General features: G+C 39.8%; 1 protein-coding gene across 33 annotated transcripts in view; it reads left to right on the forward strand.

The window, feature by feature from the left end:
- The window catches only part of NRXN3 (neurexin 3), a 1,092,565-nt gene that overhangs the window by 1,057,176 nt on the left and 21,080 nt on the right, over positions 1-14,309 (forward strand). For 2 of the 33 annotated variants that reach the window (XM_064150839.1, XM_064150857.1), the window contains exon 23: positions 10,725-11,227. The exons of 28 other annotated variants lie outside the window; for them this stretch is intronic. In XM_064150839.1, the coding sequence (XP_064006909.1) occupies positions 10,725-10,891 (167 nt within the window). In that variant the 3' untranslated portion in view covers positions 10,892-11,227. Of the gene's footprint in view, positions 1-10,724; positions 11,228-13,123; positions 13,497-14,309 lie in introns of those variants that run through there. 3 more of the 33 variants (XM_064150874.1, XM_064150882.1, XM_064150848.1) reach the window with 2 other exon arrangements.

Consider the following 14,309-nt stretch of genomic DNA (forward strand, 5'->3'; position numbering starts at 1 on the left):
ACCTGCATGTCTTTAAAAGACGATGGTGTAAAAGTAATTTGCCCACTGTGCTTCCATCAGGATTTTCCCAGATAACTTGAGAAGTTCATGGTAGCATGCTAGCTATCCTCTTTTCCAACTGTGATTTCTGTAGAGAGCTTTGTTTAGAAACCAGGAGCTGCTGCAGAACCTGTCCTGACTAATGTAGCCTACAGGCATCCCCTTTAGGCACAAGGAGTTATTCTGAAAAGTGATGGCAATGAGAGCTATGAATCCCAAACCCCTTTTTATTTTGCATGATGAAGAAGCCATTGCAGGTTCAGTAATAAAAAATACTTCCTATTTGTCTTATCACAGACACATAGCCTAGATGCTTTTATTTCTCTAGCTCTTCCAGAATGGCTCACTTTAAATGATGCAGAGGGCATAAAAGTCTTCATCTGCCCCAAAGAAACATTTACTTATAGGTAAGGGCAGCCCTTCTCTTGTCTTTATGGAAATTTCACTTATCCCAGTATGTGTTTGAAAACCTTATGGCTTCTGCACCAGAAGCATGATGCTTTTTTCTACTATGAGTGCAGGACTCTCTTCTGGCCTGTTCCAGAAAGGTTTGAAGTTCAAATATTCAAGTTACTCAACATTGAACCCAGGGACCCAGGGGCCCAAGTCTGTGCTTTTGAACGCAGCTCTGTGTTGGTTGTTTGGTCACTTAGCCACTCTCAAACAACAGAAGATTTGTAAGAGAAATGTCTTTGCTGTTAGCTAGAAAGCACTGTGCTGCTACAAAGAAATCAAGCACCTATCTTTTTACAGTGGAATGAGGAGCATGTCTATAATCTGATTTTACCAAGAGTCCAAAGCCCTGAGGATTATAGTTCTGTTCTCCTGACAGCAGGTGCTGCAGTCACCTCATACCGCTGCCCTTGTTCCCATTAAGCACATGCAGAAGTGCGGTGCTGTGGCACCGGGCAGGCTGGATGCTAGTGACTGGACAGTTGACTGGAATCACAGCCCAAGCTGTTCATTGTACTGCTCATAACAGTAGGACGCAAACACTCACCAGTTAGCCTGAAGCCTGTAATGCAGCTTCTTGAAATGGTCAGTAAGGTGTAATCCTAGCTGCCTGGCTTGACACAGCTCATGTGTCTTCCTTGGTGCAGCTACCAGCTTTTCTTCCCATTGGCTCAGCATTTTCCTAGGTGATTTTTTTTTCCAGAGAAATTTATTCTGTATTTCCCAAAAGACTTCATATATTACAAGGTTGGCATTGCCTAAACGAGCTGTGAAGCCATGAGGGACTGGAGAAAGCAACAGAAATGCCAAAATCTACAGTTCTTTGCACTGGTGGCATATGCCTATACACAGGAGACACATATCTTACAGGTACTGTGTCTGTTATCTATAATTTGCTGACCTGTATACATCCTCTTCAGGCTTCTGATTTATGGGCTAGGACAATCAAAGTAGTGAACTAAGTACCTATAGGCTGCCTGAGTCAGAGATTTATCTGCAAAAAACAAGTAGAATCTCTCTTGCAAGAGTCCACAAGCTGCCAGGATAGTGTAAAAAGCAGTGTGCTGGGAGTGAAGAAACCATGACTGAAGAAACTGAGAAAAATGCTGATTTGGTTCTTGTTCTTCATAGAACAGTTCATCAACCTTTTTGAAGCATTCAGGGAACTGTCATTGTTCTCCTCAGAGAAATATCCCCCAGAGATGCAGTATGCAGTTACCTCTAATCTCCCCCTCTTTCTAGCTGGAGACATGCCTCAGAGTTACACAGAAAATTAGGCTCCTCATCTCACAGTCTGAATATCTTATGGACCCAAAGGAGAGAGATTCAGCTGTGCAACTTCCCAGGGCTATAGCATCATTTGTTTGATGGAATTTCCTAGCTACAGTCTTACAGACAAACCAAAGTCAAACAAAGAAATTTTACAAACCAGGCACGCAGAGGACTTAGAGGAATTTTGGGGGTTTGGTTTTGCTTTTGGTTTTAGTTTTCATTTCACATCAGGAATTTATACTGGGTTGATTTTCAGCATATCAGGTTTTGTTTTTTTTCCTATGTAAGCTCCAAAATCCCCACCCATAAGGATATTTTAACCATATATGCACTATATATCCAGTGTGCATATATATCTGTATGTGCATATGCAAAAGTAATTAATGACCAATACCAGAAGCAGCCCCTATCATCCAATCACATGTTTACACAGAAATTCATGCCTTCATCTAACCCTGGCATTCGCTGGCTTGGACAGATGCATGATATTGTTATTTCTTGATGAACAAAGCATGTTAATTTCTTTCCTTGTTTTGTTTCGTTTCGTTAGAGATTTTGGGTTTTGTTTTTTCTTACTTTTATTTATTTGTTTATTTTTAATTGATAAGTTTCATCTACCAATTAGCCTTGGGGTAGAGTGGGGCAGGAAGAATTAATAAATTATACAGGTATATCCATCGATATATGCACACACAGCCTGTGTATATATGGATAGATATATACATTGTATATATTTGAAGAACATTTTCTGTCCTTTCACCTCATCTTGTGCCGCATGAATTTTTGGTGATTGATATTTTCGTTAATTTTTATATTTCTTTCCCTTTTTTTGTTTGTTTGTGGCTCGTAATGGTGCCATACTGCTGGGTTTTTTTCATTTTTTTCAATCATTGCTGTACTTTTCAATTCATGTTTTTGGAGTTCTTCCAACAAAATAATGGTTTACTCATCTCAAGAAAGAGATATAGATCTGCAAACCACTAAAGGCAACAAAATCTTTTCTTGCCATCCATAAGAAATTTATATTTCCAGACATCCCAAGAAAGTTGTGTACAAAAGAATGAAGATTCTTAGATCTCTTCCTTTTATTTTTCTCTTCTCCCTACCTTTTTTTAAGCCTCTTCCAAGTCTCTATCCTGTCTTTCCCCTTGTCCCCCCTGCTTTTTTTTTTCAAATTGAGTTCAGAGAAACAAACACCCAGAAGGAAAAACAAAGGCTCCCTTTTACCCTTGCACTTTCCCAAGACAAAATTCTTCCAGCAAAGCAAGCCCTACAAACCACAGATGGCATAAAAAGAATTTTATTGCAACGCAGAATATCTGTCGTACCTTTTATTTCTGAGTCAGTGCAAGATCATTTTTCTTGCATGCTGTAGTTTAGCTGATTTAACTAACCATGGCCTTCATTAACCAGTGCATGGGCTGAGATGACGCCATCCTGTGTTTCATCAGAGCTACGCATTCAGGCTAACTGAGCAAGTCCATAGTGTATGATTTGGGGAGATATAGTTTTAATTTTTAGTTGGATTATAATTTCTTCTTTTTTGGAAGAGTTATGCCAATAGCACCAGCTGCTTCTTGCAGCATCAGCGTTATATATCTACTTTATTTTATGGGTCTTTTTGCTCTTCTTTTATTTCTCAGTAGCAATCTTTACGTCTTGTCTGTGTCCATCTGTTTTGTTAGTGTCTCTTGGAGTCTATTGGTCCAGTGTTGTTATGTGATTCTGTTCTCTGTTTGTAAGCTGGTGTTCAGCTCCCTGCTGCTGTCATCCCTCTTCCCCTTCCCTTCCCCTCCTTTCCTAACCCCCCCACCCCAGGAGGAGTCCACAAAGAGGCACAAAACTTTGAATGATGTCTGAGTGTCCCCTTGAGACTTTGGGCTGGAAATTGCAAGACGTTCACACAGTTTCTAAAGAACAACACAGTTTGCAGCTGGAAAAATTTCCAACTCTATGATCATTTCCCTCTTAGAGATGATGTACTGGCATAATGCTGAAGTGACTTCTTATACAGATTTTGAGAGGATTTGTATGTGTGTGCTGACATCTTAGTGTAAGAACTCTTGTTATCTGTGCTTTAGGCACCAGACAGTGCTGCACAGGGTGCAGGCTGTATGTTAAATGGAAAGTACCTAGGCCTTTTTGTAAAGCACAGTCTTGGGAAGGGATCATGTGCACATGCAACTGAAATGATACCTGTGTGAATGCATTTCTAAATTCCACAATGCAAAGTTCCTTTTTAGTTAGGAGGCAAAAGGAAGATATACCTAAGATTTCTAAAGCAGTGCATCTTCAGTCTATGGAGAAAGTCTCCTGGATGTCCCTCTGTGATGTCTACTTCTTATTTGTGTAACTTGAACACAGTTCTGGAACATCTGGTGTGTCCTCTTCATATGCATTACGAATGTGCAGCAGTGTGTAAGGCAGAAGAACACAAGCTAAGTTTTCAAGCCTTTAGTTACACTTCAAACACTATGTAGGAAAAACATCCTTTTACTTATAAAGTAGTGAATTTCTTGGTATCCTTAATTCTGTTCCAGGTGAATGTACCAGCTATGTTAGTTGCACAAACAACCTTAGTGCATTAGGGTACATCAGCTGACATCAGTGGATCAGCTCAAGTTAGTAGAGAAAGAGGCAGTCGTTTTTCTTTCAGACGACATTCACAACATCAGATAAAGCATGCTTACATGTATCTTTAGCCTAGTGTAGTGCATTTGGCTGAGCTGGAGTTAATTCTCCCCAGTGCATCTTTCTAGTGCTTTGTTTTGCAGTGATGTAGCTGGTTGTTGATAGCACACCAGTGTTTTGGCTCCTGATGAGCCAAGCACGAGGGCTGTGCTTTTCCAGCATTTTCCCTGCCAACAGCAGACTGAGAGATGGGCAAGATCTTGGGAAGGGACACAGCCAGGCTGTCTCAGCCGAACTGACCAAAGGGGTATTTCATGTCATATGATGTCAGCTTAGACATAAAAGCTGAAAGAAAGAAGGAAGTGCGAGGACATTTGTTGGTGGTGTTTGTCCTCCAGAGCAGATACTACATTTATTAAAGCTGCACTTCCCAGGAGGTAGTGAACATGGTCTGCTGATGGGAAGCAGATTATAACATTTTTGTTTGCTCTTGCTTCTAAGCATGACCTTTGCTTTTGCTTTTCATCCTGTTAAATTGCTTCTATCGTGACTCGTGGGTCTTTGTTATATTTTTCCCTCTCCTTTGTCCATCTAAGAAGGGGAGCGATAGGGTGGCTTCAGTGGACATGAGAGTGGTGAGACCATGGAATGGTGTTCCCAGGGAGGTGATTGAGGCCCCACCCTGGAGGTGTTTAAGGCCAGGCTGAACGAGGCTCTGGCCAGCCTGATCTAAGGTGGGGTTGGAGCTGGATGATCCTTGTGGTCCCTTCCAGCCCTGAGGGATTCTATGATTCTATGACATCTGGCCCCCAGCCAGGGCCAAGTCACTGCACCTAGCTAAAATGGCAGTTGTTTTGCAGGAATTGTTGTTGTGCAGGGAAGATGAGGTGATTAAAATCTGTGAACAAGATGCATAATGTAAGGCTAACGTTTAAGCTAAGAATTTCCAGAAGAGGGAAGTGATGAGATATGTTTTCTAGCTCTAGTGTGGAATTGTTTAATTTCAATATTTCATTTAACTTATTCAAGATATGTTCCCTGCACTTGAAAAGGGACAGAAAAGATACTTTTTTTAACCCTAATAAGATCCAATATTCTTATGCCATTTTCTTAGATCATGTATTATCTGAGAAACCTTACCACGTGCTACTAATTTTAGCAAACAATAATCGTTATTTATAACCTTGTTGAGTTTAGATTTTAGATCTCCGTATGTTTTTCACAAATATTAATTCCTACTGAATCTAAAGGTTTGGGTTTTTTTCCTTGGTAATTGCTTAAAGAAAGCAGCTGTTTATAAAATTACATTATAATCAGTGAGCTCATGGGTTTGTGTAATACTGCCCTCTGTCAGAGAGACCAAAACAGTCCTGTCAGGAGGCTAACTGCAAAAGAAACAATTTTTTTTTAGCTCAAGTGGCAGGTTATTGGTGCAGAACAATCAGAGTTGTACCCCCCCGCATCCTGAAGTTCAAGGTAACCTTCATACTGGAGCATTGTGATGAGTAAAACAAGTGGCCAGGCATCAAGACAGTAACCTCCAGGCTGTGGTTAAGCTGCCGTGGTCCTGCTGAATGCTATCTTATGTAGGCTCTGTGGGTTTGTGACTAACCCGCTGCTGAAAGGAGCAAGAGGCTCACTCAGTGCCAGAGCGGCTGTGGAAGGTCCCGTTGTGCTCCATTTTATCCCACTGAGTGTATATATGGAGTTCTGGCACTTAAAATAGTTACTCTCTACTTCTGTTTTCTGTCTCAGAGCAAGCTGCTGACGTTTGTCACAGAGCAAGGGGGAGAGTTGAGAGCTGAGCCTGAGCTTCAGTGTACAACTCCCAGACATGCTGTAGATTTGTTCTGTGACTGTGCATCTATAATGTTCATTTGCCTACCTGTAAGGCAAGATACACAGCTAAAATACTTAGCTAGATGAGGTAGAGATGAAGAGAAAAAGATATTTAATTAATATTTTAATAGACTTTGATACTCAGTTGTAAACTGCTGTACAGTACACCAAAACAGTGCTGTACTGTCAACAAGCAAACTATGTTGTCATTAAGGCTTTAGTGCAAAGAGCTATCTTCACTTGCTGTGACATATTACATTACTGCATGTTTTTATTAAGCAGATACAATTCCTATCCTGTTACAGCAAATAGAAACAAGTGAGGAATAGAAAAGACAAATATTTTCATAACAGCGAGCATTGATCAGGGTGTAGAGTTAACACATGCAATGGGATGAACCAGTCGTAGGCTGCCTAAGTTAATGTAATGAGTGGACTGCAATATATTGATCTTTCATATCAGCACTTCCATCACTTGAACTTACATCCTGATCAAAATTTTGCTTCAAAAATTTCACAGTTTCTCCAACCTGTCTTAGCTGCTGTACATTTCCTTGGATCAGATCAGGATCAGACTTGCAGTCTGGCTAGACTGCTCCTGCTGCCTTCCAGTCTGTTTTTAAAGCATGTTCTCTAAACTCGAAGCCATGTGCACTGTCACATTCTGGCAGTCCCTCTAGTGCTATGCCTAAGTTATCAAGCTGACACATGTCTAAAATACTAAGACATGATATTTTCAACCTGCTGGGACTTGCTTTTTATCCCTGTTAGCTTTGATTTTCAGCTTCATAAAATATATGGGAAAGAAAGAAAATATAGCCAATGACACATTTGGTGGAAGAGAAGAACTAGCATGTGACTCAGGAAGAGATTTTGCATCAAAAGTAAATGTATGTATATTGGGCCTTTAAATGTCTATAGCAACTGATTAGTTTAAGAAGAATCTATCTGATTTCTGAAAGGTATATATCTCTTGGAGAGCAAACATATTGTGCATTTACAGATAAAAGAGAGAGAGAGACTTTTGCTTCTAAAGGGTTTTGTTACATATTTATTTTTGTCATCATGCCCAGACGTGGAGGTGCCTTAGGTATTAGAAGCCCATAGGCACTGGTGTTTCCATGAACTGTAACACCTGGGGTGATACCTTAGTAAAGCAGGAAAACTAATCTGCTTCCATCTTCCACTCAAGTAGATCACGAGATACCAAAGTTTATTATTATGTCAAAGGGCTTCTTACCTCACTGTCATTCTACCACTCTGTTTCAGTTCCGATTTTTAATCACAAGATCTAGAAATCAGTGCTGTATCCCAACTGTGAGCAGCTGGGAATCCTGCTTCTTGAGTGATATGAACTGTTATCCTTAAATGCTCTGTGCAGGAGAAAAAGGTAACACCAGATTTGAAATTAGAGATAGAAGCAAAGCAAGAAATTAAGCTGCCTGCATTTTCATTGCATCAATAAATACATTATTAAAACTTTATGAGAGAGCTACACTCAAGGACTCATTTTTCTGCTGCTGAGTCTAATGAACTGAAGTCTTTTGGTCCCGTGGAATGTTGTTATAAGGGTCATCAGTTCCTCTTTTGGCATTCAAAAGGAACAACAGTTTACAGGCAGACATACAATACCTACAAATTTGCTTCTTTTAGAGCAGTGGGAAAATTCCAGCAGTTTTGTCTCTTGATGGCTTTGACTCCATCTCAGTATCAGAACTAGAAGTGTCAGAGGCGTTAAAAAAAGGGAAAAAAATTGTTCTGTCTTTGCTGGACAGCAGAAGTGCAAAAAATGCTTGAGCTTTTTGGAGTTTTATAATGATTGTCATAATGCTTCTTATTCTCTGGTACTGAAACCATTAAGATCACTTTTAAATTCTGGTTTTAGTGACTCCTGATTTTCGCTGCTGAAATCGTGAGAGCTTTGTAAATTGTATACTTGACAGACAAGAAGAACAAGAATAACTCTTTAATTAGTTCAGGTTATTTTCTAGTGTCAAAATACCATTTTAATTTCTGACTTTTTTTTCATGAAGCAGTAAGTCTGCTATAGACTGCCTGGAGAGGTTGAGGGAGCTGGAGTTGTTTAGTCTGGAGAAGGGGAGGCTCGGGGGTGACCTCATTGCTGTCTACAACTACCTGAAGGGAGGCTGTAGCCAGGTGGGGGTTGGCATCTTCTCCCAGGCAACCATCAATAGAACAAGGGGACACAGTCTCAAGTTGTGCTAGGGGAGGTCTAGGCTTGATATTAGGAGGAAGTTCTTCCCAGAGAGAGTGATTGGCATTGGAATGGGCTGCCTAGGGAGGTGATGGAGTCACCATCCCCGAAGGTGTTCAAGAGGAGACTGGCTGAGGCACTTAGTGCCATGGTCTAGTTGACTGGCTAGGGCTGGGTGCTAAGTTGGACTGGATGATCTTGGAGGTCTCTTCCAACCTGGTTGATTCTATGACTCTATAATTCTTTTTGTTCCCTAAAATCCATGGTTCTCAGGTGCTAATTCTCTAAGTAGTGAAACACAGATGATTAATATGTTGTAAAGCATGTGTGAGCACTTTCTCTATTTGTATACCTGTGTGTATATTTATGCATCTGTTAGTGCTGCGGTTATGGCATTCTGGCTAAAAGGAGCATTTTGGAGAAGCTAAATAGAGACGTAGATTAAACTTGTTTAGGAGCTTTACAAGCAAGTATGAACAAACACGGAATCTTGCCTTATCCTGTTTCTCGTATTCCTGTTAAGTTTTGTTAATTCAAGTCTTCAGCTTTCATGTAATTTGGAAAGCAGCTGGTATATCCCAGCATTCTGGGGGAGGTGTTTTGTGGGTGCAGGTGAGTGAGACTCCTAGGTTTGAGATATGGTCTGAAATAGAGGACCTCCAGTGCACATCCGAACCCTCACCAGGAAGGTGCCTTTGGCAAGGTTCTCAATCTCTGCCAGAGAGCTGGGGACTCTCAGAGAGTTGCGGGGTCGATTAAGGAAAGTTTGAGAGCTGAAGAGGAAGTGAGGGGACTTGGCAGTGCAGCAGGATTATGGATGTATCCAAAACAACCAAATAAAAAAAAAACCTTAAGTGCTTTTTTGTGCAATAGACTGGACATGATAGTGCATCTACCATTATTCCAGTGGTTCACAGATAGCCTTGCCCTGGAAGAAATACTGCCACATACTCTGCGTAGCAGTAGAGTAAGTGATGTTTGAGCATGAAATTATTAATGTCTTGTGAGCTTTTTCTTCTGATAACAGAGATTTTTAATTCTGCCCTTTGCCTTGCGTGCTTAACATGCCATATGAACCCAGAAGAAATACAGAGACTGGAAGGTAGTTGAAAATGTTTGTGCCCTAGTTCTTCACTTTATGAAAAAAGATTTGGAGTTGGCAAAGTACTGTGGGGATTCCATATAACTTCCTCTGAACTGCCCTAACGTAATCCCAGACAAGAAACTGTTATTATGACTCCTAAACCACAAATCTCAAGTTCCCTTTTAAAGTGCCTTTTCATTTTTCAAACAATGCTGTTTGGAAAGAAAGAAGAAAAAAGGAAAATTAACTTTTGCATCCTAATGAAGTGTCATATTATGAAACAAAGTAAACTTACATTTTGTAGTCGTAAGTATTGTGAGGGGATTTTATTACACTTTTCTCCTTCTTTTTATTTCTCAAATTATGACTAGTAACCTTCACCTTTAACTACCTTGGGAGCTTTTTATTACTCCTTTTCAGTTTTTAAGCTTCCTTTTCCCTGCTTAGGTTCTCCAGAGCATTAGAACTTACATTTCTCCACAGGAAACATCTGTTACTAGCTCTGTACCAATTGTGTTAGAAGAATAAACTCTTTAGTTACATTTATCAAAGTATGTTTCAGCGTCTTCGGTTGTTTCATTTATAGGTTTTCATTACGTTTTGAGCAGCAGTGGTAAAAGTCCATCCCTGAAGCTATGTGATCTTTCCCACACATGCTGTTTTCCATATCTATCACTTTTCCCTTGGAAAAGAAAAACAAAGAAAGAATTATTTTTTAGAGAGAGGGGGGAAAAAGTCTCCTTTACTAAGGCAATATTTTTAGAAACAGCTGGTAAAACAAAGTGCAAATGTTGTGCCTGGAGCACCTTTATTCTATTAACAAGATTGTTTAAAGATGAAAGCAACTATTTGTGGGTCTAGCTCATTCTGTTAGTGGTAACTCTTCCTCTGTGCAGGAAGGGAAACCTGGGTTTACCTCCTCAAAGAAGTTACGCAGTTCTCTGCTGCAGAGTGAGTGTTCCAGTAGTGCTTTCTACAGCAAACACAAAGAACTGATAGCACAGGAAAAAATAATCTTCATAGAATGTCAGGGGCTGGAATGGACCTTGAGAGATCATCTAGTCCAACCCCCCTGCCAGAGCAGGATCACCTATGGCAGATCACACAGATCTTGGTTGTACATACCTTATTTGCTATTGAACTTAGATTTCTTTATTCTTCTGGTGCTTCATTTTTACTCTTTGCCTCCCAGATGACCCTTCCTTTCTGATGACAAAGTGCAAGTTTTCTGTTGGCCTGTCTTGTAGGTGGCAAGTGTCCAAAAGTCAGCTGCCAATTCAGATAGTTTTAAGAAACTTAAGAGCTTCAAGGCTTGGTGTTTCTCAGGTAATAAAGCTATATTCATGTGGCAATATTTAAAGTGTCCTGAAGAACTTGAACAGTTTTGTTTCATTTTCCAACCCAAATTTTCTTAGCTCCCATTAAAGCTAACTAATTAGAAGTCCGAGGTCCAAACAAGGTAAGAACTATTTGGCGTACTTCTAAAACTGGACATTTTGTGGAAGCTCAGTTTAATCAATATTTGGAATATTGGTTGGTATTGATACCTACTTTTTTTTGCCAATATTCCTATAAAAGCAATGTCATTTCTTGTTTTTTATTGAAATTTAACCTCTGTTGGCAAGTACACATCCAACATGCTTATTTTAAGTTAATTCTAGCAACCGAACCCTGGAAATGACTACATGTGTGAATGTCCAATAGCTCCAACAACGTTTCATTGCTGCATTGACATAATTTTTCCAGTAGCTGAAAGGAGCTTTGTGGATATTTCTGCAGCTGAGCATTTGCTTCATAGACCTAAATTTATAGATGTATATGCCGACAAGAGGCAGTTAATCCTTTTGTGGACCAAGCCCTTAAGGACTGTCTATATGGCAGGACTTGAAATAAGACCTTTGGAGTCTTAGCTCTTTTTTCACTTTCAAATCTCAGTTAACGTCTCCTTCATTTTTAAACAAATGTTGCATTTTGATCCTGCAGATTTGTTCAACCTTCTGTCAGATATACACTTCAGGAGGTCATTCTTCTGGGGATCTAGTCATGTTGGGGCAATGACAGCTTTTATTGCGGTGTGTCGTACTGCATTAATTTTCATATTCAAGGGGGATTTCAGCAAACGCAAAGCAAAACGATTGAGCTATCCACAGTGAAGTTAAAGATTTCAGACATCAGCTTAGAGCAATGATTGGTGTTCCCTGTTGAACAGCAGTTCTTTTATTGGCTTTGTCTTTTGTTTTATCTTGTTTTGTGGTAAAGAAATGCATAGAACTGTACATACCATTTCAGAGGTAGCAGTGACAAAGATGCATATAGAGGCACTGTTATCTCTCTGCACCATTACAGTGAAGCCTCTCCTTCTAGTCTGAGTTCTGAAAATAGTTGGAAAGCTTAATAAGCATAGGGAACTGATTTGGAGGAAAGCGATTCTCTGCATCAGAGGATTAACGGATAGCAAATGCAGCTCCCTTCTATAAAAGCCAAGAAATTCGAGCTCTGCATCTCTGGAGCACTGGAAAAGGTGCTGGAAAAAGGAATTAAAGGGGAAAAATAATACATAGGTGCATGCATGTGTATTGACACACCTATATGCATGTAATGCATAGATATATATGTGTGCATATTTTAAAAGGAGTATCATTAAATTGCAAAACACAATGACAGATTTCAGATAGTTCTAGCAAATATCTGAAGTATGAAAACAGAGTCCTGGTGACATCCTGTATTGGTTGGTCCCCAGGAGATGGCCTGCATGTCACATTTCAAGTCTCTGTGATTCTGCTGTAAGAAACAACTCACATACATGCTCTACCTCTCAGTTAGTGCTAATGTAAGTTATCAATAATGAGTGTAAGCATTATTGTCAGCGTGAAACTGCTGCAGGTGTGTAGCAACTCACCCTGTTAAGTTTCAGATGTAGAACTGAACTGAGCATCAAATCAGAAAGCTGTGAATGGGTTCATTTCATGCAGGCAAAAAATAAAACTGCATGTGTAAGGAATAGCTAGGAGACTACTTTTGATAATAGGCTTAATATACCAACGGCAGAAGTCTTTCACTGCACTCCTCACTTGTTTATAACTCCCATCCAAACATTCAGTCTAGAGCATTTATGGACAGGATGTTGATTTTTCTTTCAGAAAAGGAGGCAGTCAGCACTTGGATGTCCATAGCAGTTAGGAATTTGGATGCAAATTAAATACTTTCATGGTCAAAAAATTCAAAGAATTGTGTGGAGATTCCTGTGTGCATGCATTGCACGCATAATTACCAACTGCATTAACCACAAGGCTGGGAAAACTGGCAGCCTGATGAGATGCTGAGTGCCTTCAGTTTTCACTGGAATCAATGAAAGTAGAAATGAAGCGTTTGTAGGACTGCAGCTGAGTATGCATAGTTAAGTATATGTGGGGGCGGAGGGAAAAAGTCACTATATAGAAGCAACTTAAATCACAGTCTGGTAAAAAAATATGTATAGCTTAACAGAGGAGAGACTTTAGCTGGAGCATTTCGAAGTTCAGCCATAGAGTACAATAGCTGGGGTTTTTTCAGGTGTATGTCATCTACACATTTTACTGTATTTTGTTACAGTGCTCTACTTTGTTCTGTGTGGTTTAAATACAAGAGAAAAACTTTTTGGCTTTCTGAGACTGTGCAGCTTCTGACTTCCACTTACATTTTTGAGGCCACTTCGTACAACAGTACCTCCACACATGAATATTCTTGAAGGCAGCAGAGGTGAACCTGCCCTTTGTGCAGTAAATATTGTTCTGTCTTCAAAGTCATTACAACTGCCATTTTTCATTCTGCATGTTGTTCTGGACCTTCTTGGTCTTATATGACCCAGCCCTATGTGTCAGACACTGTGTTTGACCAGAAATGTACTGTTAGTACTTGAGCAGCATTGTTTATTTCAGGGCACCAAAATGTTTAGCAGATATTAAAAAAACTTTTCAGACCTTTAGGAAGAGGTCAGTACTGTTGTCATCATGTTATAAATAAAAGAGGTTAGAAGGATGCTTCCTTACATGACTCACTAACAAGCTTCAGTTGAGAGAAACATGGAGATTTGAGAGTTGCGTGTAGGAAAGGATTTGTAAGACACACAACAGCTGCAGTGGTGGTAGGTGAAGAAGTTACTGCTGAGGTTAAAAGGATTTTGCTAATAAAGGGGATGAAATGTTTCTGAATAAAATACAGGTTTTCAATATAAAAATCCGTATTTGTTAAGGCAAAAGGAACTATTTCACCCACAGCTATGTCTGAACACTTTAGATAAGCAAACAAATAGTCTTTCCTCATTCTCACTGATACATGTATTAGCTTTCAGAGGCCAGTGCACTGGATATATTTGGTTTGATTCTTGTTAGTCCTTGTGAAGGCACTCAGTACTGGGTTTGGGGTCTGAGTTCAAATCTGTTTCTTTTTCATTAGAATCATTTGCCCATGTCTAATTTACAAATTCAGTCAGTCATGTCTGTAAAACCACTGAAGGTGACAGGGTAAATATAAGCTTGCTGAGAACATTCATTGACTTACAGTCTTTCCTTACTAGAGGTCATGATAGGAGACCTGAGCAGGATTCTCAGCCCCCAACCTTGGGTTTGTAGAGATTTAGCATGAAGAATATCTTTGAAGCTGGCAATAGATCAGATATTTTTCAAGTCAGAGATGCATTCATTGAGGCGTAATGAGGATGGAAACCCATGACAGAGCTTTTAAAAGTACAATGTACTTTTCTACCAGAAAAGTGAGGCTGAGGTAGAGCAGAAATTAG

The sequence above is a fragment of the Pogoniulus pusillus genome, chromosome 1 (genome assembly GCF_015220805.1).
Source record: "Pogoniulus pusillus isolate bPogPus1 chromosome 1, bPogPus1.pri, whole genome shotgun sequence".
NCBI classification, from domain to species: Eukaryota; Metazoa; Chordata; class Aves; order Piciformes; family Lybiidae; genus Pogoniulus; species Pogoniulus pusillus.